This window comes from Semicossyphus pulcher, unplaced genomic scaffold (assembly GCF_022749685.1).
Source record: "Semicossyphus pulcher isolate SPU_LCO1_2020_fin unplaced genomic scaffold, fSemPul1.0.p SCAF_16, whole genome shotgun sequence".
Classification (NCBI taxonomy): domain Eukaryota; kingdom Metazoa; phylum Chordata; class Actinopteri; order Labriformes; family Labridae; genus Semicossyphus; species Semicossyphus pulcher.
In genome coordinates this window covers 9,637,414-9,663,641 of record NW_027211670.1, presented here as the reverse complement: position 1 = coordinate 9,663,641, position 26,228 = coordinate 9,637,414, and the positions used below count along the sequence as shown (strand labels likewise).

The following is a 26,228-nucleotide window of genomic DNA, read 5'->3' as shown; positions in this document are numbered from 1 at the left end:
CAACAGAAAGAAAGCCAACTCTACTCTCTTGCTCTATCGCCATGTTCGCCGGTCTGAATGGGGCCCATTTGCTAATTTGAACCAATCCCACACTCACCTATACGCTGTGATTGGCTCAGGGAACCACAACAGCGCCCCTCCTGAAAACGTCCCGTGCAAAGCGAAACAACAGAATAGATGCAGAGGGAAGGGTCTCACAAGGGTCTGCACAACACACATGTCTAGAGGCCCACAAGTGATGATATATATTTTATTATATTTGTAAAAGTCTATATTTTATTTTTCTAGGAAAATCCTACTTATTATACCTTTAACTTACCTCATTAGTGCGGGCAATGACATGTCCTAGTCTGTAATATCACAGTGAGCAGCCTGTTGTTCTGTTAAACAAGTAATTTACGGTTGTTTTCTCGAGATCTCAAAATATTTTTCTCGTTATCTTGAGATAACAAAGCTGGTTTTCCCACCATAACAAGTTATTTCTGGTCGTTTGCCCGAGATCTCGACGTATTTATCTTAGGTTCATTTTCCGCCGAACTAGAAAACAGAACAACAGGCTGGTCACAGTGATATTATAGACCAGGACATGCCATGCTGCCATTGCCCACACTAACGAGGGAAGTTAAACCTGTTTCTGTGTTTGTTTTGTGCTTTTACAACTTTGGCGATAGAGTTATGATCATCTAACGTAGAAATAATTTGTTATCACGGAAAAACTGAGTAAATACAATGTATGGATGCATGTCCACTAAGGGCTTCTGTACAAATACATCTCAATCTGTTTGCAGGCAATGGAATCACTCTGACCTGTTGCTAATTGCATGACTTTGCAGGAAGTATTATAAAATATTTACAGACTTTTGGAAGTACTATACATGTACTGCTGCACATCATCAATATCCTCTTAAAAAGAGGAAACATAGGTTTAAATATAGTTTTTATTGTGCCTTGTGATATAAGGTGCTAATCAATACTTGGCAATACTGACCATGACAGGGCAGGTTACTTCTCTTAAGTGTAACAGAATGCAATATTCTTTTCAAAATAACAAATGCAAAAATGTTTGTGAAAATAAGGGACGATCGAGCAGTGAGTACATCCTCAGGCTGCAGACATAAAACGGAGCTGTGTTCAGCGCAGCCGTCACACAAAGAGAGAGGCATCCAGTCACTTTATCTGCCTGACTCATTGCTCAAAATACAATTTGTGTCCTGAGGCTTTATTGGCAAGATTCAGTAACAAATGGCGAGACTTTCTGGTGACATGTCAAAAGATGTTGTTCCAAAAACCTGCATATCAGCAAATGTCTCGTATGACGGCTCATTTTTCTTCACGTTAAGGTTCGGTATATAAAAGAAAACACACAGGGAGAAAGAGAAAGAGAAAGCTGACTACACCTGTCTGCCCCTGTTGGGCTGCAGTGCAAAGGTTAAATGTGTGTGTCATAGCTGGCTCCATGGGGGTGTGTGGTCAGGAGGAGCAGCAGACAGCAGGTGGCCACTAGTCTCAACCAAAGTGAACAATATGAGAAAGAAACGACCTCAAAGCAGCAAGGCTTGCATATAAGAATAAAGCCTCACATTGGATGTGGTGATTTAAGGGGAAATGATGGGAAATTGCATCCTCAATCTGCAATCAAAAGCTAATATTCCCCCTCCATCAGGCTCTAAGTATGCCCCTTCCTCTTTCAACGCATTAAATCCAATCTACGTCTAACGACTCTCTAAATTGCTTTCAAAATAAAGTGATATGAGAGGTTCTCCTTCTATGTCGACTTCGAGGGGCAGTTAATTATTTTCGCTGTTGTTTTAGTGTCGCACAGGCTGAGGGTGGAAGGGGGCGTGTGTTTGATAAACGGGGCGTGGATTTGGCAGTGAGAAAGGAAGGGGTGTTCAGGATTTGCTTCCTATAGAGCCGCTGCCAAGGAGCCAAGGGAGCGCACAGACGGAGCGGAGCGGAGCGCTGCGGGGCGTTAATTCAGAGCCACCTTACAGCTGGGACGCGCTGGGACTTCGCTCAAGTTACTGATATTATCTACAAGATGTCTTTGATAATTTGACGAGATAAAAGAGGCAACGAGCGGGGGAGATAAGCGGAGGAACATGTGGAGCTTTTTGACGCGCGCGGGGCAAGTTTTACGCCACTTGCTGCTATGGCACGAGCGCGGCGGTTCCTTCAAAGCGTTCTCAGTTTGAGTCACTTTTAAAGTGCGTAGTATGAAGTCCTGTGTCGGGGCATGTTTCCTGCGTTGTGTCCTCGTGCTCAGGATTGCGACTCATGGGATGTAGTAAATGGAGAGCTGCGTTCAACTTTGGACACCTGAAGGTGCAGTCCAAGCTGTCCGTCTTCTTTACCATGATCATCATCTTCACGTACCTCTTCTACTGCCTCAACGGATTCTGTGACTCTATACCCAGGCCTGTTTACGAGCACCAAAGCAATTTTCAAAATAAAATGGTCCTAAATGATGGACAGGAGGCGTCACAGCAGCTCGGAGCGCGTAACGCGTCTCAGGTGTCGTTTGTCCGGGAGCAGCTGTCTGACTTATCGAACGGAGACTCTGTTTCTGACAACATATCTATAGCCAATAATTTCGGCAGCAAAAAGTTTCCTCAGGCCATCATCATCGGGGTGAAGAAAGGGGGCACGCGGGCCCTGCTGGAGTTCCTGCGCATCCATCCGGACGTGAGAGCCGTCGGCGCAGAGCCGCACTTCTTTGACCGCTTCTACGATAAGGGACTGGCGTGGTACAGGTAAGAAGTGTGCTAAACTTTATTATACATCAGCTCTTTAGATGTTTACTTTAAAGTTTCGAACCGGAAACTGACCGGAATAGTAATGAACTGTAAGGGTCAAAGTTCAGGGCAGAAGTCACGTACGCCTGATTAGAAGTTGTAGCTGCAAAGTGTCACCTGCCAGGCGGAAGTGTCCGGTGATTTAAGAAAATAAGAGTTTATTTTTCTTTCTTTCTTGTATTTAAACGTGCAGAGGTGTTTTATTTTATTAAGCTGGTTCGTTGGGGCTTCAGATATACAAGGATGCATTAATTTAAGAGTAACTTAACCTGAGGTTCTGTGATATTATTTTTGTTAGAGGTGGCAGCATTAAGTTTGGTAGTTTTAACATGTAGGCTAGAAGAGAAATCAGGTCACGCAGAGAGAAGTTGTCCCTAAAAGGTCTTTTCTTTTTCTCTGGATGCTTCTAGACTGTTTGTAAATTAGCTATGTCATGCATGATAAGTGTTTATCCTTAAGTGTTTTTAGTGGATCTTGTCAGACCAGTCTGGTGAGGTCGAGTTTGTCTGTTTGGGCGCAAGTTGCATAATCTTTTATTTGTTGACTCTTAAATACAAGTGTGACACAGATTTAAAGCTGTACATTATGTATGTAGTATCTTGTTCAACAATGGGAAAAAGTACTTTTAAGTGCAATCCTTTAGCAACAAATGTACACATTTCTTCATTACGATGTATTTTAGAGTTCCCTTATAACATAATAATAATTAATAGTTAATAGTTAATAATAGTTAATAATAAAATATAATTAACCGAGCAGGATTTTATAAAACAGAGCTACCTCAAACAAATGTTCCCCTTGTTTAGTCTGTTTCCATACATGCATCTTATGCAGTTGTTATCAGCCCCTCTCCTCTTCTTCATTAATATCTCTCAGCACCAATAAGAGCCTCGGCTGATAGATTCCCGGGATGGCAGCTTATTCAGTCCCCTGCCAATAAATTGCTGTTTATTGAGCTGACACGCTGCCTCCCTAAGTGTCCGGTGTTGGTCCCCCGAGGGCTTCACTACCAGCCTGATCGCAGGGGGGAGGATGGGTGGTTGGTTGTGGATGGTGGTAGTGTGGATGACCCCTCGGTACGGTGGTGCTTTTTCAAGGCTCGGCTTAGAGTGACTCAAGGGTAAGGCTTTTTTTTTTTTTTACGTCACAAATACCCTCCATTTGGATTTTATTTTTTAAAATAGAGACACATAGTTTCTTAGTTTCAAAGTTAGATTTAGATGTTCCAAAAAGAAAAAAAAATGGAGGGGAAATATTTTCTGCAAATTAAATAAAGGTTTGTAAGTGTTTTCAGCTTTGTGTTTTGCTTGGAAATGATGGCCTGATGTCTGATACGTCAGAGACGAGACATGAGGAAAACCATTACGGAGGAAGAATGAGGAAAAAAAAGAGACAAGCAGACGAGAGATGAGATCAGGAAGGTGTGGAAGAAAAATGTTGGGTGAGAGAAGAAGACAGAGAGACGCAGGGAGAGAGAGATCAATACAGCCGGGTAATGATCGGTTCACCGTGAGGCTCAGGTGGAACAGCACTAAGTGACAGCGGAGATCAAAGCGTGCGTTTGTGTGCACAAGTGTTAGTTCGCCTTCTTATTACTAAGTTTCAGGAAGAGGATGAGGCGGGGGTTTTCCTGCTGTCTGATGCGTGCGTGTGATGATGATTAAGTTGTGAGTGATGTGGGCAGCAGCTTGTTCAGACCGTTTCACTTTTAGTTTAAGTCCCACAAGTCCCACGAAGTAGTTTCAGTACAGGCATGTATGTTTGAGTCATGTTGTTGTAAATAAGGAAAAAAAGCTGTTTGAAATCAGTTTTCAGAGAAATTTTTGCAATGACTGTACCGTATGCAAAGTCCTACACATCTGTTAATGATAGGGGATCTGGCTGAACAACTGCAATCATTTTATTATTCATTTTTTATTTCTAATTGTCTTTATTTTTTTCCCCAATATAAAATATCCACAAAGAGGGGAGAACGCAGATCCTAATTTCCAAGAACCCTTGCTTGTGTTTAATCCCTACACAGGTTCACAACCCAAAGATATGTTTGACTATGGAGACGAAGAAAAGCAGAAAATTATATGAGAAAAAAACATTTTTGCTCCTAAATAACTTCAACTAATAATCAAACATCAGGATATTTGTAGGATAATTTTTCAGTGGTTCAAATTAGGGCTGAACACTTAATCGAAACTTTATCGAAATCACAGGATGCTCAATATTTGTTAAAATGTGTGTTAAAATACCATTTAAATGTAAACATTGTGCTGCGGAGGTGTTATGGCCTACGCTTCACACACAGATGTAAGTATCAAATATCTTAATTTAGTGCAGATTCCTGCAAAAATCACACCATAATCATTTTAACATGTTTTTCAATGAAAATTAGATGAAAGATGTAAAAATGATAATTCCCTTTAATATCGCAAATTGAATCGAAATAGCAATATAACTCAAAATAATCACAATCGCAAAAAAAGTTTAAATAATCATATGATTAATTGTTTCAGCCTTAAAAGCGTGCTGTTTTAGGTTGATATAAGTTGATGGAATTTAAATAAATAATGCTGAACGTTACAATTAAATACAAAGGTGAAGCCGTATAAATGTACAAATATTTAGCATAAGTGTGAATACTTTATTCCTCACAAGCATGATTTGTCGCTTCCATGCTTCTAACATCCCTAATAATTTCTGCCAGGCCTCAGATACTTTACCCAAGTCCCACAGGATTGGACAGTACACGTAACGAAATCTGAATTCAGAGATGGATCATATTAACTCTTCCACCATCCTTTAACAAAGCTCCCCTCCAGTGAGAATCAAAGTGTTTACCTTTGTAAACATCTCCATGAGGTGTTTCTCGTGTGCTACAAGACATATCGGGGACAACATCAGCAGTCATCTCCATGGCTGGGCCTGTCTGCTTTTAAACTGCAGTGTACCAAGGACAGGCTGAACAACACGTTTTCAGATTGGCAGGTTTGAGACGTCACAAACCTAAGGAGCCAGTCCCGTTAATGGACGGGGTGACGCTATGAATATCATTATGTGTAACCTATGGTAACCACTTCGGCGATGAGCGAGCCAGCTGTAACCGCCATCGTAATTTCTGCAACTTTACTACTGACTACTAACGTTAACATTACGACTACTAATAACTACATTTCAAGCTAGCTAAGTTTCAACAAGTTGCCACTAAACGATGGCAGAGACGTGTTTTGTTTTCGCATCAGAGGTTGCTGTTGGAAATGTACACAGTGGGCGGGGACTATGCAGAGTCGGGAATTTTTTAATGAGGGAGAAGGAGGAGATTCCTCAGGAGGATTTTTACAAGGTCATTAAACGTATTTTGCAGAAAAAACACATCAGACACAATTTATCATTTCAAGCAGAGCATTTCATACGTCTTAAAACATGACTGGAGCTGCTCTTTAAGAAAAATAAATGCCCTCATTACTTTTTTCTTGAATCCTACATGTTAGGGACGTCTGCGGATTTGGGTCAAAGTTACATTTAAGCTAGTTCAACTTGGCTACATATCCTTGCAGAAAATTAGCGGGGTGCTCGCAAGACTTGATAACATATATCAGATCTTTGATGTTACATAAAGTTTTTTTTTCCAGTTTTATTAGTTGCAGTTGTTGGTGTAAATTGTATTTTTGCATGCACATTTTTGAGTAAAAAAAAGCACAATGTTAGTGTCATTTTCAAAGACTAGTTAAACATTACTTTACATATCAATCTTATAAGTGTTAGTGTGAAACTCAAATACTTTTATGGCAACACTAACACACTGCAGGGTCTGTAGTCGTCTGAATGGTGACAGAGCAGAACCAAACACTAGAAAGGGTTAAAGGTGAGCGACCTTTACATGTTTCCTTTACAGCTTTCTCTTGTTGTGAAACTGACCTTACCTTGTGCTCTTTAAACACAGACACACTCACCTCTCTTTTCTCTCCCTCTCCTCTCTCCTCCTTTGAAGGTATAATGAAACGTGTTTTTGCTCCGTCCTAATCCGCTGACAACTCGTGTCAACACTGTGTGAATTGGACCGGTGTAATGACAGGTCAGGCATTAACACGGACAGCTCAGGGACATGTGGAGTGGCTGAGAGGGATTAGGCCCACGGTTGTAGTTAAACAAGGCCTTATGAAGCATTAGTCAACACCCCCACTCGCCCATCTCGTAACCCTTTTCTATGCGAGTGCTTCATTATTCCTGTACCTCAACATTTACTGCTATAGGGGAAGCTTATTGTACCCAGGGGCTGCGCTGTTCACTGGCTTACAGACAAGCAATAAGAGTTACAGAGACTTTTTATTTTTATATGGGACAGATGTAAATGTTCGAGGCATGTACAAGCACCCTTTGGTCTGTTGTTTCCAAAGCAGGGGTACTGTTACACAAGGGGGTGCTTCTACCGTTATGACGGTGTACGTGGAAAGATTGAGGAGAAGCTAAAGAAATGTGAAAATAACAGAAAGTTGATTTTAAATTTGATTTATCCACATTTTGAGTCAGCTGTAGCACAGAACGTCCTCCCAATAAAACAACAAAAAGTCGTTTCAGTTAGTGCCCCTAACAACATATATGCAAGGAAGTCGACAGATGAAGTTGGGTGGATAGATGGCACCAAATACAAATGTTTACTTCCTCGTGGGACACCTCTGTTCATTTCCTGTTTCCTTGTTTTTTTATTAGAACTAAGTTTGTTTTCTCTTACCTGCTAAAGCAACTGTTCCATAACTTTAATCACATGGTTATTGTTGTTACCATGATGACCACGGTCCCATTGCCTTAGAGAAGCCATGGGTTAAAGTCATTTTAACCCAAACTTCCTGGCTTCTTCTTTAACGTTTCTTAAAGGGGCCGAATCATTTAAATGGATATTCTCGTGTTTTCATGGGTTTCACATTTTTGGGTGTTTATTGTTCACAGTGGAAAAAGTGAAAACTGCATAATTACGTGTTTAAAAAGGTCGCCTCTGAATGGGCCGTTGCTTACGCCGAATTCAAGCAATCATCATTTACCTCAGGCTGCCTTCTCGCACTAGCTTGTAGTCAAGTCGTTGTCAAGATTTCAACTTACCATTCCGATACCTCCTAGTGATCCTAGCTCATACATATAAGGCAGAATAACTGATCCTAGAGCAGCCATGTTTTCTACAACTTTGGAGTGACAGTGCAATGCGGCCGCTCCCCCACCTGCGATCGCACACGCGGGTCACTCCAGATACTGTCAGCCAATCGTGGCTGAGGGCTGACCTTTAAATGGCAAAACGGCTTGTACATTTCAGGAGAAAGGACAGGCTCCGAAAAATAATGAAACAAAATATGTATACATTTTTTAAAACGAAACAAACTTTAACAACGTGATTCAAAAACACATCCTGATAAAAGAAAATTGATTGCATAGCTAAAATACGTACACTTTTAAAATAAACCTGGTCCTTGTCCTTTCAATGTGAGCAACAAGTCAGAAAACACAAATTTGTGTTGTTCAAAAGGAGAGTAAAAAATTACGTTATTGTTTTTATTGCTTAATTTGGAGGATGTGTTGGTATCACCCCAAAAAAATACGCATTGCAATAAACAAGTCATTAAAAGTCAGAAAGCAAGCAAGCAGAGATGTCTAAACAGCTAGCTAAAAGTAATAGCTAGCCTAATAGTTTTATAGACCTAACTTAAAGTAATGATAGCAAGCTTAAAGTAACATTGTAAAAAGTTATAGTAATAAACTTAAATATACATGGCTGAAATATTTAGTTAAATGTAATGGACAGATGCACGTTTACACAGGTAACATTACAAGGGTTGAATAAATGGCTTTCATAGTTAGCTTACTGACAGCTAATGTGTGAATGAGTGAAATAGTTAGCAAAAAGTGAATGATAAATGGTTATAATTTGTTGGCAAAAGTGGATAAAGATGGATAAATTGCCTAAATAGTTAGCTAAAAGTCAGTGATAAATGCTTAAGATAGTGTGCTAAACGTACTAGCTAAATACATTGGAATAGTTAGCTAACAGTGATGGGTAAATGGTGGGCATAGTTAGCTAAAAGATTAATAAATGGTTAAGATAGTAAGCTAAAAGTTCTAACTGTGAGGAATAAGAGGTAGAAATATCTGGCTAAAAGTGAAGATAGCTTGCTTATAGTAACAATTTGCCTTCAAATTGTAGGCTAGTATGAACGCAGTAACGAATATTTAAGGCTAACAGTATGCACATGTACATGTAATTAGTATATCAAGACATATGATCACATTTGGAACTTGACAGGTGGTGTTTGTTTAGGGTCACTCGAGTTCATCTGACATCGAGTCTCTTTCCTTTCTGCTTCACACTTCGTTCTAAAGTATTTGAAATTCATAATTTCTAAACATATCTGACTTCCCTGTGCCTTCTTACCTTCCCTTCCCATACCCTCTGGTCTATTCCACACTTCCAGATATCATATCCTAAAAAAAATATTATTCATTTAGTGTAATTACACGTTAAGTACCCGGTCATTCACATATATCAATTTGCAACAGAATCGTTATATGTGAGGCCAACAACATCATCTGAGACCGGGCTGGAAAGTATCACTTAAGCATTTATCCTCTGACAGAGCTCTTCATTTCAAAGTGCTGTTTGCGTCTTTGAGCTCAGAAGCAGCTTTGGCCCCTGATTTCAGCTGCTCACCAAGTAAAACACATGGACATCCTTAAAGGAAGCATTTGGCAAATTGTTTTAGAAAAAATGCTTATATGTGGAAAAGCCTTGGCTCTGCCATCTGCTGGAAACGATTCTGTGGTTTGGTGGTGGGGAACGAGGTTTCAGACAGCCTTGTTGTGCGAGTGTGTGAGCGCGTGTGTGAGGTCGCACCCATTCACACTCTTCTTCCAGCTCTACCTGAAGTGCATCCCCCTCTTTTTCTATCCGCCTTTCCTTCACGCAATAAATATCCCACAGATATAAATGTCATTTCCTGATATCGATCACCTAAAATAGGTTCTTTCTATTGATCTCTCCCTATCTGCCTTTATCACGCTGTTGCAGCAGAAATGAATTAACTTCTGAATATTCAATCTTGTTGACAAGGAGCTGTTACTCCTGTCCGCCGCTGACATTTATACCCCGCAGTCTGAGTGTGGCTGGAGTGGATTTATTGGCTTGTTCGGGTCACTCAAACTGTGAAATGTAAAGCCTCTGCGCAAGCCTTCGCTCCCGTCTCAGTAGCGCTCATGTTTTTTCTCTCCGTCTCTAAATCTCGTTCCTCATCGACTCATTTCTTTGTCTCATTTGGATACCTCTGCAGGAATGTCCAGGCTTTATTTCCCGCTGGACTCTTCCACCAATCACAGGGGATTCACCGGTTGAATTCCTCCTCGCTCACATTTTCAAAGCTGCATGTTACGGAGGCTGTTTTTCAGACTGATGGAGGATTTAAGGAAAGACTTTAGAGAAATCGGAAATGTATGGATGTTGCGTGAAGAAAGGAAGCTTTGTGCAGAATACGGGGTTCAATGCACCGCGGGTATTTGAAGCTGCATCGGCTTAGGAAGGAAAAACTGCTCTGTTACATCCATAAGCATGAGCAGGTCTGTCAGAGCTAATAAACACAACATGACACGTGCTGCTATTTACATGTCAACTGATTCTTGTCAGAATTAATACAATATGTAAATTAAGCTGGAAAAACTGTGAGGATTTAATCAAACATGACTTGATAAAGGGGTGCAGGATAGGTATGGATTCCAACGCAATGAAAAAAAAACGTTTGATCATCAATATTTTGACAGCTTGTCATTGGACGACCTTTCCCCTCCCAGCATGCCGTGTTTCATCCAATCAGATATAATGAAATCAGATGACTGGAGAGGGGCGCACAATCACAGCTGCAGCGTGAGGAAAGGGAAAGTTTGACGTGTTCGCCACTGCTTTTTATTTGAATCTTGTCAGTTTGAATTCAAGACTGTCAGAATGCATTTTAACAAAAAGCCTCGAGTCATGCTGTTGCTTTTCTTCAGCTACAAACTCATAAAAGTCTGCTTCCCTTGTTAAACAGACAGACATCAGATTGACTGAAGAGCCTCCATGTTAAATGGGCCACAACAATATCAGCATCTTTCTTCTCCCTCCAGCTTCTCTCGACATCATATGACTGTATTTCCTCATCAGCTCTTCTTTCCTCTTCTTCGTGCCATCGGCCATTTGTTTTTGATGAGCCTGCAAACAGTCAATGAGCACACATGGAACAAAGGTACAGGAACATGTCTTACTAATGTAATAAAATGAGGAAGCGAAAGGAAAAAAATGTACAGTCATCAGATTGTGTAAGGTATCGTGGTGAAGGACAATAACTTGCAAAAGTGCATTAAAGTTTTGAGTTTTGTTCCTCTTTTTAAAATAGTTTGACTCCTATGATATACTTAAAGTCAACGTCCAAGTAAATCTTGCAGTACTAATGTTAAGGGGCTCGACTATCTGAAATCCTCCTTGGCAGAGGCAACGGCTGAATGAATTACTGAAGTAGTATTGGAACTTGTCCTTCAGCACTCTTATTGTCTACGTAAGGTTGTATAATATTTATATTAATAATATTACTTATTTTTTTCTGTTTATCATTTGTGACGAGGGAGATACTTCGACCATACCAGGGCTGTGGGTGGGGATGGTAGGGGGCACTTTGTATGTTTCTATGTCTGTTTTTACTGTACGTGTATTTGTCTGTAAAAAAAATGAAAAACGTCTATTTTGCTTTACTAAAAAGAAAGATCTCGACTGATATATCAGTCAGCCGATATTGGCCTATAACAGATAAACCGATATCAGCTTATGTTTTTCAATATTGGCCGATATGAAAACCTTATTAAATAGTGTCATCACGTAGTTTCTCCAACAGTGTGACTTCATACTTCACCTTGCTTTCAGCACTGCCGGCAGCACCTGTAGCAGAGCATCACAGAGACGTCGACAGTGATCCGCACTTAAATTGTAAATATTCTTTAGTTATTTGTTTAAGAAAGCAGTACCTTTTAGAGTACCTTTGCATCATCATCCATCCACTTACCGCTTATCCTGCTCAGGGTCGCGGGGGGGCTTGAGCCTATTCCAGCTGTCACTGGGCGAGAGGACTGGACTGATCGTCAGTCAATCACAGGTCTGACACATAGAGACAGATGCTCACATTCATATCTACAGGCAATTTAGAGTCCCTAATGAACCTACCAAGCATGTCTTTGGACTGTGGGAGGAAGCCAGAGTACCTGAAGGGAACCCACACCTGCACGGGGAGAACATGCAAACTCCGCACAGAAAGGCCAACTTTGTCCGAACTGTGAGGCGACAGTGCTGACCACTGCACCACAGTGCAACCCTCGCATAATCATATCAGTGCAAAATTGATGCAGAACCCTAATTTTTCCTCCTATTAAGGTCAAAAGTCACGTTATCGGCTGCTGCATCAGCGGTCTATTATTGGTATTGGCTTCAAAAATCTCATATTGGTCAGATTCTAATAATATAACCCGATCGAGTATTCGCACTTAAATAAAACACTACTATTTAAGGGGTTTCTGAAGGAGTGTCTCAAGGACTATCTTACCTAGTAGTTATCAAAATTTTACTGTAATCAAATGACTGATCAACTAATCAGTTAATTGTTTCAGCTCTACATTACAACACATTCAAGGTGATCACTTCAGGGAACTCAGAATGAAATCTCTGTCACTTTCTCCATTTACATCAATTACATTATTGTAATTTGTGTCGGGAAAAGAGATACAAACTGACGTAGTTGTTCCTTCACTGTTACTGCTGTTTGGTTTTAATGGACAGAACAGATACTTAAACCCACACCCAGTTAACCATCACTGCTCTGTCTGGAGAGGCAGGTAATTATTGACTGTGTGTTTGTGTGGCCGTAGACAGCTCACTGGTGTCTATCTCTGTTTAATGTCTGACTGCCATGGTGGGTGGGTGGGGGGGCGTCGTGAGAACCTGCAGCCACCCTGACAGTCCCACAGAGAAACACACCTTCCTTTGTCCTCTATAAAATCAGAGTTAGAAAACTCCTGAACCCACTCAGGAGGAATTGTTAATTGTGGATGATGTCTGCGCTGGTTTCAGAGGAAATTAGATCCTAGAGAGCTTGACCTGAATGTGAGGACAAACATAACTTCAAACCACTTCGTCCTGTGTGTTCAGCGTGTGTGTAAACACACTCCAAGGCCTGCTGAGTCCACCCCGATGAGCCTGATAGATGTCACTAATAGCAGACTGCTTCCAGTTGTAAAAGCTGTGCGTCTGCCAGTAGTGATTTCCTCTTTTACAGATTAAGATGCTGCTAACAATGAGCTGAGTAACCACAAGGAGCGGCGGCCTGCAACTGCTCGGAAGTGGGTTTTTTTAGGATCGGACAGTATCGAGTGATCTTATTGGTCGGGATCTGGGGAGTAGCCAGACGAGCGAAAGTCCATATTGAGTCGATTATAGAGTGTCTGAGGTGTGTGTGCACTTGTGTGTACTCATTGAGAAAAGCTGTTTAATTAGGGAAACGTGGTTGTTTTTCCTTGACGCCTGTGTGGACTCGGAGAGGAGAGTAAACATTTAAGTTTGTACATGTTGTCTAATGTTTAATCTTCAACTAGTCTGACTGAACTGAAGGCCACATTAAACCAAACAAACCAACAAAACAAACCAACAAACAAACAAACAAACAACCAACCGGCCAGCCAACTACGATAAAAAAAAGTGACTGTACAGTAGACAGGGCCTCACCTGACTATAAATAAGCTACAGGAGAAAGAATTTTAACTGATTATGTAACTGATGAGGGCATCATGACATCACAGGGGTCTGCGTCTACCCAATCTCTCCGTCTGTCTTTCCGGCCCTCCCTCCATCCTGTGCTCGGCAGATCCGATGAAGGCAGGGCGGGGCCCCGAGGCCCCCGGCAGCCCTGAGATAAAGCCACACAAGTAGGCCACTGTGGGCCCGGCAGGAACACAAATCCAGATTTTCCCATTTGATAAGTCAGGAGGGGTGGGAGCAATCAGTGGCGACACACACATACACATCCGCACATTTACTACTTGCTCATATGGACACACACTTATACGTAAACATCTGAACACACACAGCAGGCTTTGTTTCTTCTGTCATTACAGGTTGTTACGCTATCAGAAGATCATTGCTTCCTTTCTTCCTCTTCCTCTCTGCAGTCTTTTTTAAGTACTTGCTATTTTGACAACATGTTTTTATCTATGTGTTCATTATTTTTATTAGTACATTTTTACACTTTACTACCCACAGATAACTTTCACACTTCCTCTCCTAGCTTATTTATATATTTGTTCAGGTCAGACTTCATCTACGTGGTCATACTTTCTTTTTAAAACAGTTTGACAATTTTGAGAGATACATTAATGAAACGTTAATGTCTGTACAGTACATACGAGGCAACAACCAGTTGCTTAGCGCAAAGACAAGAAACGAGAAAAGCTAGCTTGGCTGTGTCTGAAGCTAACAAAATCCCTGGAGGCTACAAGCACCTTAAAAGCTCAACAAATACAGTAACATTTTATTATTTATTATACAAAATAATTTTGGTACAGATTAAAGAATAGTGATATAAAGTTTCAGCCAAGACAGGAGCCCTTCAGGCTAGCTTCTTCCCCGTTTCCCCTTAATGCTAGTCAAAGATATTAGCTGCTGTCGCTAGCTGCATATTTAGCATACAGCTGACAGCGCTATCTTCATCTAGTGGTTGTCTTATTTTTCTGTCAATTAAAGAACTATTGGAGCAGCTTTCAAAGGATTAAAGCAAAATAGTTTGACAATTCTGAAAGATAAACTTGCTTGTTTTCTTGCCAAACTAGGTTAAGAAGTTTAATACAACTCTCACTGTACAGTACATATAAGACAACAGCCAGCTTAGTGCAAAGACAAGAAATGGGGAATCAGCTAGCTTGGCATATTTAGTGTACAAGCATGAGAGCGGTATCAATTTTTTCGACTAAATCTCGCCAAGAAGGTTTAGTATATCCCCAAATGTAGAAATAGTCCTGTAAGACAAATCATTGACACTAAAACAAAACATTGAGTCACATTTTTCAGAGGGAATTTAAACAGTTGCAGGCTAACACTAAATGTTCAGAGGGTGTAAAATTAGTGGCTATGCTTAACTTCACACGTACACACAAACTATCATTAGTCCTTCCTGTGTTTCTCAGAGGAAACTCTGACCGACCGCTTCTCCTTCACTCACCGCTCTCAGGCCCTGTGATGTCTCTATTAACTGTTACGCCTCTATTTTTCCCCTCAGCTAAACACATTCTTCTGCTCTTTCCTACCGACCTACCCCAGTGATGCAAAACCTCCCCGGCAAAAATACCCCTCACCACCCTGGTGTGTCAGCCAGACGGTAACTTCTGGAGTGTGTAATTGTCCGCCACACACACACTGAATGAGATACAGAAACATGAGGTGGCTTAATGTAATACAAGTATTGTGTAAGTGGCTGATGGGTAATATTCAGTATAGAAGAGGAATTGAAGCATCGTGGAAGCTAATAAAATAGTTTTAAAAATTTAAGAATAATGTGATTTAAATGGTAATAAATTCAGAATAAATGAATGTAGGCCTAGGCCTTTAGGAAAACTGCAGAAGACTGTTTATTCCATAAAGAGGGGGTATTATACAGTTTCACATTTTAAGACATAATGTTACAATGTTGGATGTCCAAGACTAAACGTGGGTGACGTTTCAAATCTCTAGGTAAAAGTTAGAGATAGACCGATATGGTTTTTTCAGGGACGATACCGATTATTAGTAGTCAAGGAGGCCGATAACCGATATTTGGATTTAAATAGTTAGCCTAAATAACTGGGCGGCTGTAGCCAGAACCTAGGCCAGGCCAGGGGTATTAGGCCTTGTGGTAGTCTTTTTACTTCAATTTCCAACTTAGGGTTAAAATTCCACTTGCAATAATGGGTGAAAAGTATATAAAACCACTAGTAACTTTTCAAATGAGAAAATACCAGGGATCACTGAGATTTCAGGTGGATTTAGGTGGATTAGATCCTCAGTTCTCAAAATAAAACAAAGTTAAATAAAATTTGCAAAGAAATGAACTATTTCTCCTCTCCTCCGTGTGTGTGTGAGCACTCTGCACTCTTATCGGCCGTTAAATTAAAAAAAGGCCGATGCCGATATGCGTCAAAATGCCGAATATCGGCGCCGATAATCGGCCTGGTCGATAATCGGTCGATCCCTAGTAAAAGCATGTTGGAGTAATCTCCAGGCTTCTCAGCTCTGTCTGCAGGCTGCTGCGAACGCCAGGTTTCACACTGTTTTTTCTACTGCAGGCCTCGGATAGCTGGCCAATCAGAAGAAAGCCGGCTTGAAGGGGCGGGGTTTCTCAAAGGGACAGAGCTGACTGAGTCGTTTAGGCAGAGGCTGTATGAGGGCCTGCGCAGAGCAACAGTGTGAGAAAAATGAATGTTTTTTAAACTGTAAATATGCTAAGCTACTCCACAAGTATCACAGAGTCAAATATAACACTTGAAAGTAGCATAATACCTCCTGCCCTTTAAACTTGAAGAATTTACCATTTGCACCTGAGTTTCGGACTCGGAATGCATTTATGCACAAAATATCTGCAATGAAAACCACATGAAATTACTTCAGGCTTAAAATCTCCTTTTGGCAGCCAGACAATCAGAAAGTGAAATACCTGAAATAATAACTAAACATCCAAGAGGAAGTAGTTCTCTATTTTTACGTAGCCATGAGTATATTTAACAAAAATCTGAACGCCATAAATCTAATGCAATGGCAGATCTCCAACGGACACAGAGAGGTACTACTTTACCTCCTCTTTTATTGAGTCGCTTAAAGTCTCAGCTGACGTATAATCAGCCCTCAGCAGCTCCTCGGCCCTGTATTTGCCGTCAGTAATGACAAACCTCTGCCTCCACGCAGCAGCTCTTACAGATCTCTGAACACACACAGGCAGACTGTATCTGTCTTCATACGTCCCTCTGTAGTGGTCGAGGACGTCAGTGTGTTTTAAAATTCCTTCACACATGTCAAATGTATTCATAACAGTTTTACTTTGAAGGATACAGTAGAGGCCGAGTGGAGGCTTTGAAGTAGCGAGAGGAAGACGGAAAAAAAGAGGAGGTGAGCGAAGGAGAAATGGAGCGTTAGAGAGCGTTAGGAAAAGAGAGAGAAGTTTTGCATGTACCAGAGAGAAATCTGCACATGATGACATGTTGTATTACATGATCCCCCCGTTATCCACGGTGGTCTCGCCTTCTGAATCGCAACCATGTGCCTCCGACCTTCAGGGTGGAAGAGTCAGTTTCCGAACGGTGCAGGCTGGTGGGGATTAGGAGGGTCCAGGGGTCTGGCCTCTGGCCCAGCAGAGCCGGTATGGATCACAGCTTTCAGAGCTCCGAACCCCGGGACCAGAGGGAAACTTCCTAACCCAGAAACACTTCCCTCATCTCCGCCATATACACACACATACACACACACACACATGCACATACTGAGGACTTCATTGCTCCCAGATGTGGATCCATCCTGAGGAAGCCATGTTCAGATGGTTAGTGCGTGTATGTGTGTGCCTTGTGTTTACGTGAATGAGTGTACGTCTTAGGCGAAGTCCCAGCCATGAAACTGTCTGCAGTGTGTGCTTCCCTCTAGATAAAAGCCGCTGTGTTTACAGTACCTTCAGGTGCCCTTTTTACTTTGAAATATACACACACACAGTCACTTTTAAGAAGCACTTTAGATGCTGAAACCCTTCATTCAGGGCAGCCATCTGTTCTAAAATCATAGAGCAGTAAGTACAGAGGCACTGATGATGGAAAAAGGTGTTTTACTAGATTAGATTAACTCCAAAACGAATGGGCATAGACTACAGATAACACCTAAAAATTCAGAAACCGCTCCCTGCCTTGAAAGAGGAGAGCAAGTTGGAAATTCAGTCTGTCCTTTAACCTTTTTTCTTCCTTAAAGTAGTTCGTTTTATAAAGGGAACTACTTTCTGTCTTTTATAGCAGCTGGTTCGTAGTGATTTATCTCTGTTTTGTAGTCTTCCTCAGTCTACCCTTTGTGTATATAACATTTATATAGAAATGTATATTACGATTTAACCCATAATTTGATATGTATAATTTAAAGTGGTACTTTAGCGTTTTCGGATTGCACTTTTACATAATTGGGCGACTTGCAAGATAAATTTTCAAAAAGTATTTTCAAAATGTGTTTCTTCTGCTGACAGGATTTTTTAGTTTCTTTCTTTTTTATTTATTTATTTATTTTTGCCAAAATGGGAAAAAAACTGTTCAAAATATTTCCTTTTCAAAGAACTCAATGATACAATAATAATACTACAGACAAAAATTACTGCAAAAAGAAAAAGAAGGTACATAGATATGTCTACATGTACACATCCATATACATAAGGAAGACACTAACACACGTCATGACATAGATTTCACTAAGACTGGACATTAATGCAGCCTGTAGTAGACTTCTTCTTCTGCCACTTTATTTAGTCCTGAGTCAAAAGCAAAATTACTTAATTCTTCATTTCCCATATTGCAACTCATTGGCATTTATTGGAAGAAAAGCAACCTCTTTTTGTTAAAAAGTAAATTCTCCAAACAGATGCCAAAATAATCCTGATGACTTCAGCAGGGTTATTATTTAAACTCTGTAGAACTATAGAAGACTGCATAGTAACGACAGGTGAACTGAGCTTTAAGTGTAAAATTGATCGCAAGACCTTCTAACCAGATCAAATGCTGTGAATTCAATTACATTTAGAAGGTGAGTTAGCACTTTCTTCTACTCTGTTATGCTAGGCTAACACTGTAGGACTAGCTAAATGTAAGCTCTCTTTTTCACACTCATGACTGAATTTGGTGAGAGCCAACTGAAATATGATATCGGTTCACTGCGTGTTGACATTTTACAGATGTCAACAGATGACAGTGGTTGTCAAAGAAACTAATTATACCTTTGGTGATGCTAGCTGCGGCTATCTCGCCACTAGCTAGCTTACTGTAGCTTTCTTTCTGTGGCAGAGAGTGCAGAAAGTGGGAGCCGAGCCCATTTTACCAAGCCAGAGTGCGGTTTGGCTTTTATTTACTGTACCTTTATTTTTGTAGTAGCTGCAAATTCTGTTTAGTGTCTTCATGGAAATGTTAAATTTCTACGGCATACGCATTTTTCATGTTGTAAAAATGTCAAAAGAATCTGGCGTTAACTCCCATGTGACCAAATATGTAGTTACACCACCTTGGCTTTTAGGGAAGAAATGGAAAATGCTTTAAAATGATCTGTCTGCCCATGGAGTGGCTCCTGTTTGCTTTGGGTTCGAGCCTGACGAAGGTCGGTATTTACTCATATGTCCTCTACACTAGTCATAAACAGTAGCCTATTAGCCTGCAGTCCTTCAAACAGGCCCTAATAAAGTTCAGCCCACCCACACAGAGCACGGCTAAATGTGAGCATGTGAGAGTGTCTGGACACATTTGTATGCAGATAAACGCACATCTGCGTGCTTTCAAAGCCGACTGCATTCCTGCCCCAGATGCTAACGGTAAAGGTGTGATGAAAACAAACATCAGGACTAAACCACACAGAGGTTATGTAGATCACAGCAACTGGTATCAGATACAAAGAACAAACACTGTTTTTATCATCATGAGAGAAAGAGAGATTAGATGCTTCTGAATGACAGGATTTAATTCCCTATATGAGTTGCCGTTTTTCTTCTTTCCATCTGTGCTCTCACATCTCTTACCCTCTTGCCATTTATCGGTGCCCATTCTTTCTCTGTGCTGTTTTTCTTTTGCACACTCCTCTCTGTGTACTCCATCCTTGTGTGGCCTCCTCCTGGGCTTTTTGTTGTAGCCAGGCTGTTCTGTGATTATAGACTAGTGGTCCTAGATGTAAACACAATGTCAATGGAAGTCCCACTCAGCCTTGAATGAAACACCATGGCTTCCATTAGACTGATTGGTGCTACAGACACTCAAAACACCAAACAGCCCAAACACTCAGGCACCTGGGTTGTTTTTGCTTTTAGATTACCTTGCGGGCTTCGGATGAAGTATGTTTTCTTTGTCTTGCCTTGGACAAAAAAACAAGCAGTATCAAATTTGAGGAAGTGCTCTTGTACTGTATATCGGAACGGCTGTGCCAATATACTATGAGTATCACTGCCAGGCTGATATAAAGTACAACGGAACAACCTCAAGTGTGATATTGGTTTTATACAACAGTTTTACAAGCGACCCATAGTTATCAACAGTAATTTACGACAATGGATTATTTTTCCTTTTTAAACATTAACGTTGCTACACCAACAACACAAAGTGCCACAACTTGCCTGGAAGCAGACTGCTTCTACTTTGTGAATATCTACACATTACCACAGACCGGCTACTTTGTATTATGTACATGAATCTGTTTGTATCCATTTATTATGCAACTAGTAAAATAAGTGTTGGCAGTTGCTTTGATGGTATTTGTGCTTCAAAAGTAACAGTTTGTAACAATCTAGGAAGCAACTGTTTGCTGCAGTTAATTATCAGAACACCTGAGGCAGAGTGATATATGTAGTTAAAAGTCCCAGTGCTGTTATACTCTATATCAGCACTCGTGGAATGCCTCTTGTCCAATCAGATTACTTAGTTGGAACTAGCTGTTGTATAATATTAGATACCGCAAGTATTTCGTATCTTTTCCCTATAGTCATGACATGTTTTTGTTAGGAGAACATTTTTCCACAATTTAAAACATCAACTGTAACCTTCAAGTTTTAATTCTAGTCTCTTTACAGCAGATGAATTATTCCTGCAGCTGCTGATTTGCGCTAATGTTCAAAAGTCACACAGGGAGAAATCCATCGTAGAAGAGGCAGACTCCACTGACAGTTATAGTGCGGGACCCAAGTGCACTGCGGCCAAAAATATGCTGATTAAAGGATGCAACTCTCCCTTTTTCTGCACTGGAAATACTTAATTGCTCAGGCATGTTCTCCCTGGTGTTGTTGAAGGTCTATGAAATGTAGCCAACGCAGGTAAACAAGGGAGGTTGAGGAGAAGTAGATGAAGCAGAGCAGCATGAAGTTACCGCAAGATAGCCTCACAGATTGATGACATGTGAGAGAAACCGTATCTTAGGGTGGGATTTCCTCCCAGAGCCAGAGTGGTTAAAGCTGTCCTTGGATCTGAATTAGAATTGTAGCTTCTTTTTTTCTGGAATCGAGATTCATAAAAACTTTATTGGCTCTCACGTCATGTTGTGACCGCAGTCTTAGAAACTTGGCTTCAGAGCGATAGGTTGTATTTAACTCATTTTACACATCCCAACATGAAGACGAGCCATAGAAAGTGTTATTCAAAACTTCTCTCCCGTTGGTGTCTGCTGTATTTTTCTGTCTTTTTAGCCCTGGCCCTTTAAGACCTAAAATGAATACCATAAGTTGTATATTTGGTGTTACCCTCGTAGCTTCATGCCAGGGGACACGCCGGACTTGGATCCGACTGTGTGTGTTGGATCAGAGAGAAAGAGGAACAGAGTCGGCTCCATCACCGCACACCAGAGCTCCGAGGCCCATAAGCCCTTCACTTACAGACCAACCACGAAGACTCTGACTCCCAACCATCACCACATGTCTGCTGAGGAGGGAGGGAAGGGAAGCACGGAAATTAGCAGAGGGATCTTTCACAGTTAGATTTCTAAAACACAAACCGAGCCTGAGATTCGAATCTCCTCTATAAACCCAACTACCAAGTTTTTGTTGTTTTTTGAGGGAAAAGAGGCTGATATTTATTTTTCAAGGGATGTTATTAGTTTTTTTTTCAGCGTTACAGTGGCATTCGAATGAAATAAACAGCTCGTGGAAAATCGGCCTTCCTTTCCCTTCCATTTCCATCCTTTTATATACAATCTGGCATGTACAGTATAAAGAGACTCTCGGAAAGAGACTTTTTGAAGGCACTACTACGTCTTCTCAGCCTGTGAGTCATCTAAGTAGGGGTAAAGATCAAGAGGAAGAGGGAAGCCCAGTCCTTTCAAAGCCAAAGTGTGCCTAGAATACCTCAACCACTGATGATAATAACAATCAGAGGGCCAAAGGCAATAACCGGGATTGAATGCAAACACATGGCTACCATGAAAGGATATGTAACCAACCTGTTTGTTAAAGGATACTCTGGACGTTTGCCTGTTTTTCAGCAGGCATGACTAATAGGACTACTGCTGCCAAATTATTCAATAAATTAAAGGATAATTTCAGTGTATTAAAACTTGAGTAGTATTTTTATACACATGGCCATTATTTCTATCCTTAACGATAACATTGCACGCTGCAAGTTAATTCATGGGATGGGAGAACGCCGTAATACTGCTGTAACAAAAACCAACCCGGCACGAAACACATTGGACAATCAGACAGGTTGTAAATGATACGAATATTTCGCCAGATTATTTAAACCAGTGTACTCATAAAACAATTCATTTTCCAAAGTTTGGATACTTTTGGTTATTTTCTTAAGAGCTGTCTAGTGGCCTGACCACTTAATACCCTGCCTGGCTTCATTTTAGCAATGTGCACAAATTCCTTGCAGCAACCAATAGCATTGTAAGAACATACTTATAAACATGAGTACATCATAAAAAAATAATAATATATGATAAAATTGTTTACATGCAAGATTATATTGTGATAGTATAATGCAAGGTTACAAGGACTGTGATAAATATAAATTACTGCATATAAAATACACTTTTTACTGATTGTATGCATATGATAATGTGTTTTTTATACTTTGGCAGTTTTCCCAAAATGTGATTTAAAAAATTACAATATATCACCAAGCTTACAATATTTAAATATATTGCAAAATATTGAATCGTAACCCTGTATCGTGATCTGTATCGTATTGTCAGAGTCTTGCGTCACAGGAGCTCACATGTAGCAAAAGCACAGGTATAAATTATATAATCAGTGATGGTTTTATTCCATTTAGCTGCTTCTGTTTCAGGGTCTAGGCTTCCTTGGATACTTTCATAGAGCAACTGTAATGAAACCAGTTAAACCTGTGCTTTTACTACTTTGAAAAGTCAAAATGTCTGCTCTGAAAAAGGCCCATCAAGTCGGAGAGTATAAAAACTAAAATGTTTTTAGCAACAATTCAGTTAGAAACACAAAAATAAGAAAAATCCTAGATGTTATGAACCAGAATTTATCTTCTCTTTAGTGTAGTTTAACTGCCACTTCTAAGTTTGTACTGAAGTAGTTTAAGGCATCCCAATTTACAATTCAACAGTTCAATCAACAATCCGGGTAATCCTCCATTAGCTTGTTAGCTTGGCACAGGAGCTAACGGCGTAGGTAGACAGTTAGCCTCTCCAAAAGTGCCTTCTGGTAATTCCAAAGCCGATTTTAATGTTGTGTTTTTAGTGGGCTATAGCGTTAAGCCTACATTCAGAAATTGTTTAGTTCATAGTTGGAAGATGTGTTTACCTCACATCATAACTGTATGGGCAGGCTTGTGAAAAGCTGCATGCCGTTATTGCTAGCTCGATAAGCTAGCTCTTGACGGTCAGTAAAATATCTTCAAACAATGGTAGCTGCTTTTAAAACCAGAATGTCTCTTTTATTGTTTGTTTCTTCTTCTGTTAAATACAGAATTTGGAGTTTGATGGCACTTCAGAAAAGATTAAATGACCTAGCTTAAATTAAGTTTACTGTTGAGTTACTCGTAAAGCAGTGCAAAAACGAGTTATTGATCACAGTAACTTACTCAACATTGCCATGTCACAAGGACCGGCTTGTACAAACAACAGGGATTAAAAACAATCTGAAAAAATCTAGTACTGCAAGGTAGCAACCCTGCTGTACTACTACAAAAACCAGTGGTATGATAGTAATGCAGCTATTATTTCAGTGCGGGACGGTCTCTCTGTTTCGAGAAACAAGAGCAGAGGGAGAGCCCGGCCTGTTATGAGCCGGTTTAGGAGGAGGCAGCGGATGGGAGGAAATTGCTTTTCTGAGGTTAATATAGTCTTGTGGTTTTCCTGCAGTAGCCGCTCACAGACATGGTCACTCCATCAATGCCAGCAGCTAATGTCATGTTTATCTCCCTCTAATCACAGATTTAGCCCACTAATTACAAAGGAAAATCAAAAAGCCTTCGAGGCACTGAGGTATCATCAAAGGAATGCTATGGGAAAATCGATGGAATGTAATCATTTTTTCTGATATGTTGATGTTATTTTTACTACGCAGAAAATATAATATGTTGGCATTTTCTGAAACATACTTTCATAAACGTTTTGAGTACAGTTTTATTAATGGTAGCCTCCTCTTTTTTTGTCTTTTCACAGGAACCTGATGCCTCGTACTCTAGAGGGTCAGATAACAATGGAGAAAACCCCCAGTTACTTCATCACCAAAGAAGCCCCTCGTCGAGTCTTCTCCATGAGCCGCCACACCAAGCTCATCGTGGTCGTACGAGACCCTGTGACCCGGGCTGTTTCTGATTATACCCAGACTCTGACAAAATCTCCCGGTCTCCCGTCTTTCCAGAACCTGGCCTTCCGTAACGCCACCACAGGCCTCATCGACACATCTTGGAGTGCCGTGCGCATTGGCATCTACGCCAAGCACCTAGAGAACTGGCTGCACTTCTTCCCGCTCTCAAGCTTCCTCTTTGTCAGCGGTGAACGCCTCGTGACTGACCCGGCTGGCGAGATGGGACGCGTCCAGGACTTCCTGGAACTGAAACGTGTGGTGACAGACAAGCACTTCTACTTCAACCAGACCAAAGGGTTCCCCTGCCTGAAGAAGCCAGAGGGGAGCAGCAGGCCGCGCTGCCTGGGGAAGTCAAAGGGCAGGCCCCATCCCCAGATCCCCTCTGAGGTGCTGCTCAGGCTCAGAGACTTCTACAGACCCTTCAATCTCAAGTTTTACCAAATGACTGGACATGACTTTGGCTGGGACTGAGCGGCTACTCACTAAAGCTCTTAAAGACTGTTAGTAGCATTCTTGTTCAGCCAACTACCAAAACCAGGCAGGGATACCATAGAAACATTGCGTTTACCAAAGCTTTTACAGTGCAAAACATGCCTTTCCTTTGTTCCTATAGCTATGAAAACTCCAGCCTTCTTTGGATTTACAACAGCCATGCCAACAAACTTTGTGAGAGCTTTAATCCTTTGAGCCACTTTAGCAAGCATTGCTAAACAAAAGCTTAGAGAAGTTCTGGTTGTGGCTCACACTGCTGCAGCGTGACAAGTGAAGCCACATTGAAGCACACTGCTTATTTGTTTTAAATTGGATCTTTTAGCACTTGGCACCCAGAGCGCCGAGAGTATCCTAAGCCCTCTTTGCTGTCCAAAAAACACATCTATATTGAAGAAAATAACCCCAGAAAGATGCCAAAGCTGCAGAGAGATGGACCTAAATTGAAACCAAAAAGAGTAACATGCAGTGACAGCAGGGCAAAGATACAACAAAACAAATGACATATTGAAGACGTGCAAGCTGTGATACAAATATGACAGAGATGGCGAGAAAAGATGGAACATGTTTTAATTACGCACAAAGGCACAATCAAAGTAAAGGGAAATATGTTTTGTTACAGTATAAACCAATCATTGAAAATCTCTTAAATCCTGCAAAGTTCAGTTTACCTCCAGGTAATTGAAATGTTTAAACAGTGTACACAGTTATAGGAAGTTATTTTTTCTTCCATTCTCTTCTTTCTGGTCTGTCTTTTACTTTCATTAAATGTAGCAAACCGAGGAAAACCGGACACCTGCTCCTGGTATTAAAAAGGTTCCAGAAATGTAGCTTTTATTAAACTCACCAATACAATGCTTGTATAAACTGTTCTTTACAGATGACATCTGTATCTGTGAATGCTTTCTACTTCATTTAATCAATACTCGCATCCACAAATGGTACTTACATGAAACTGTATATTTCTGAAAGCATAATTTATAAGATGACAAAATATTGTGACTTTTGTATTTGACATTCTGCTGGAAAATTCTGACTAAAACTTTTATTCTAAGACGTGTTTTGTGCTGATTTTTGCAAACTGATATTCCTGCTGGTGGGGATTAAAACACATCTGTTTAGCAGATGATTCTTGTCAGCGACCAACCACACATTGGATAATTACAAGAGAAAATTGAAGTAATTTTGTTAATTTAAGGGATGACTTGTAGGACATCTGACATTTTTTTTATGGTGGCCTACATCAAAAAGTTGTGGTTTGTTACTTTAATCCTTAACCTTCACTTGTTCATACAATAAAGTGTTAAACCTACTGACAGCTTGAGTAGGTAACATTTTAAAAGCTTGGAAAAGTCTTTAAATACTTTACATTTTGGAAAACTTGCTGTCAAAG

At 40.6% G+C, this 26,228-nt stretch overlaps 1 protein-coding gene across 1 annotated transcript; it reads left to right on the top strand.

Annotated features, from left to right (window-relative positions):
• The first annotated feature begins 1,954 nt into the window (after positions 1-1,954).
• LOC138593382 (heparan sulfate glucosamine 3-O-sulfotransferase 6) lies at positions 1,955-25,889 on the top strand. The gene is made up of 2 exons (XM_069664377.1): positions 1,955-2,753; positions 24,199-25,889. The coding sequence occupies exons 1-2, from the start codon at positions 2,278-2,280 to the stop codon at positions 24,815-24,817; spliced, it is 1,095 nt and encodes a 364-aa protein (XP_069520478.1). The 5' UTR covers positions 1,955-2,277; the 3' UTR covers positions 24,818-25,889.
• Positions 25,890-26,228: the final 339 nt, after the last annotated feature.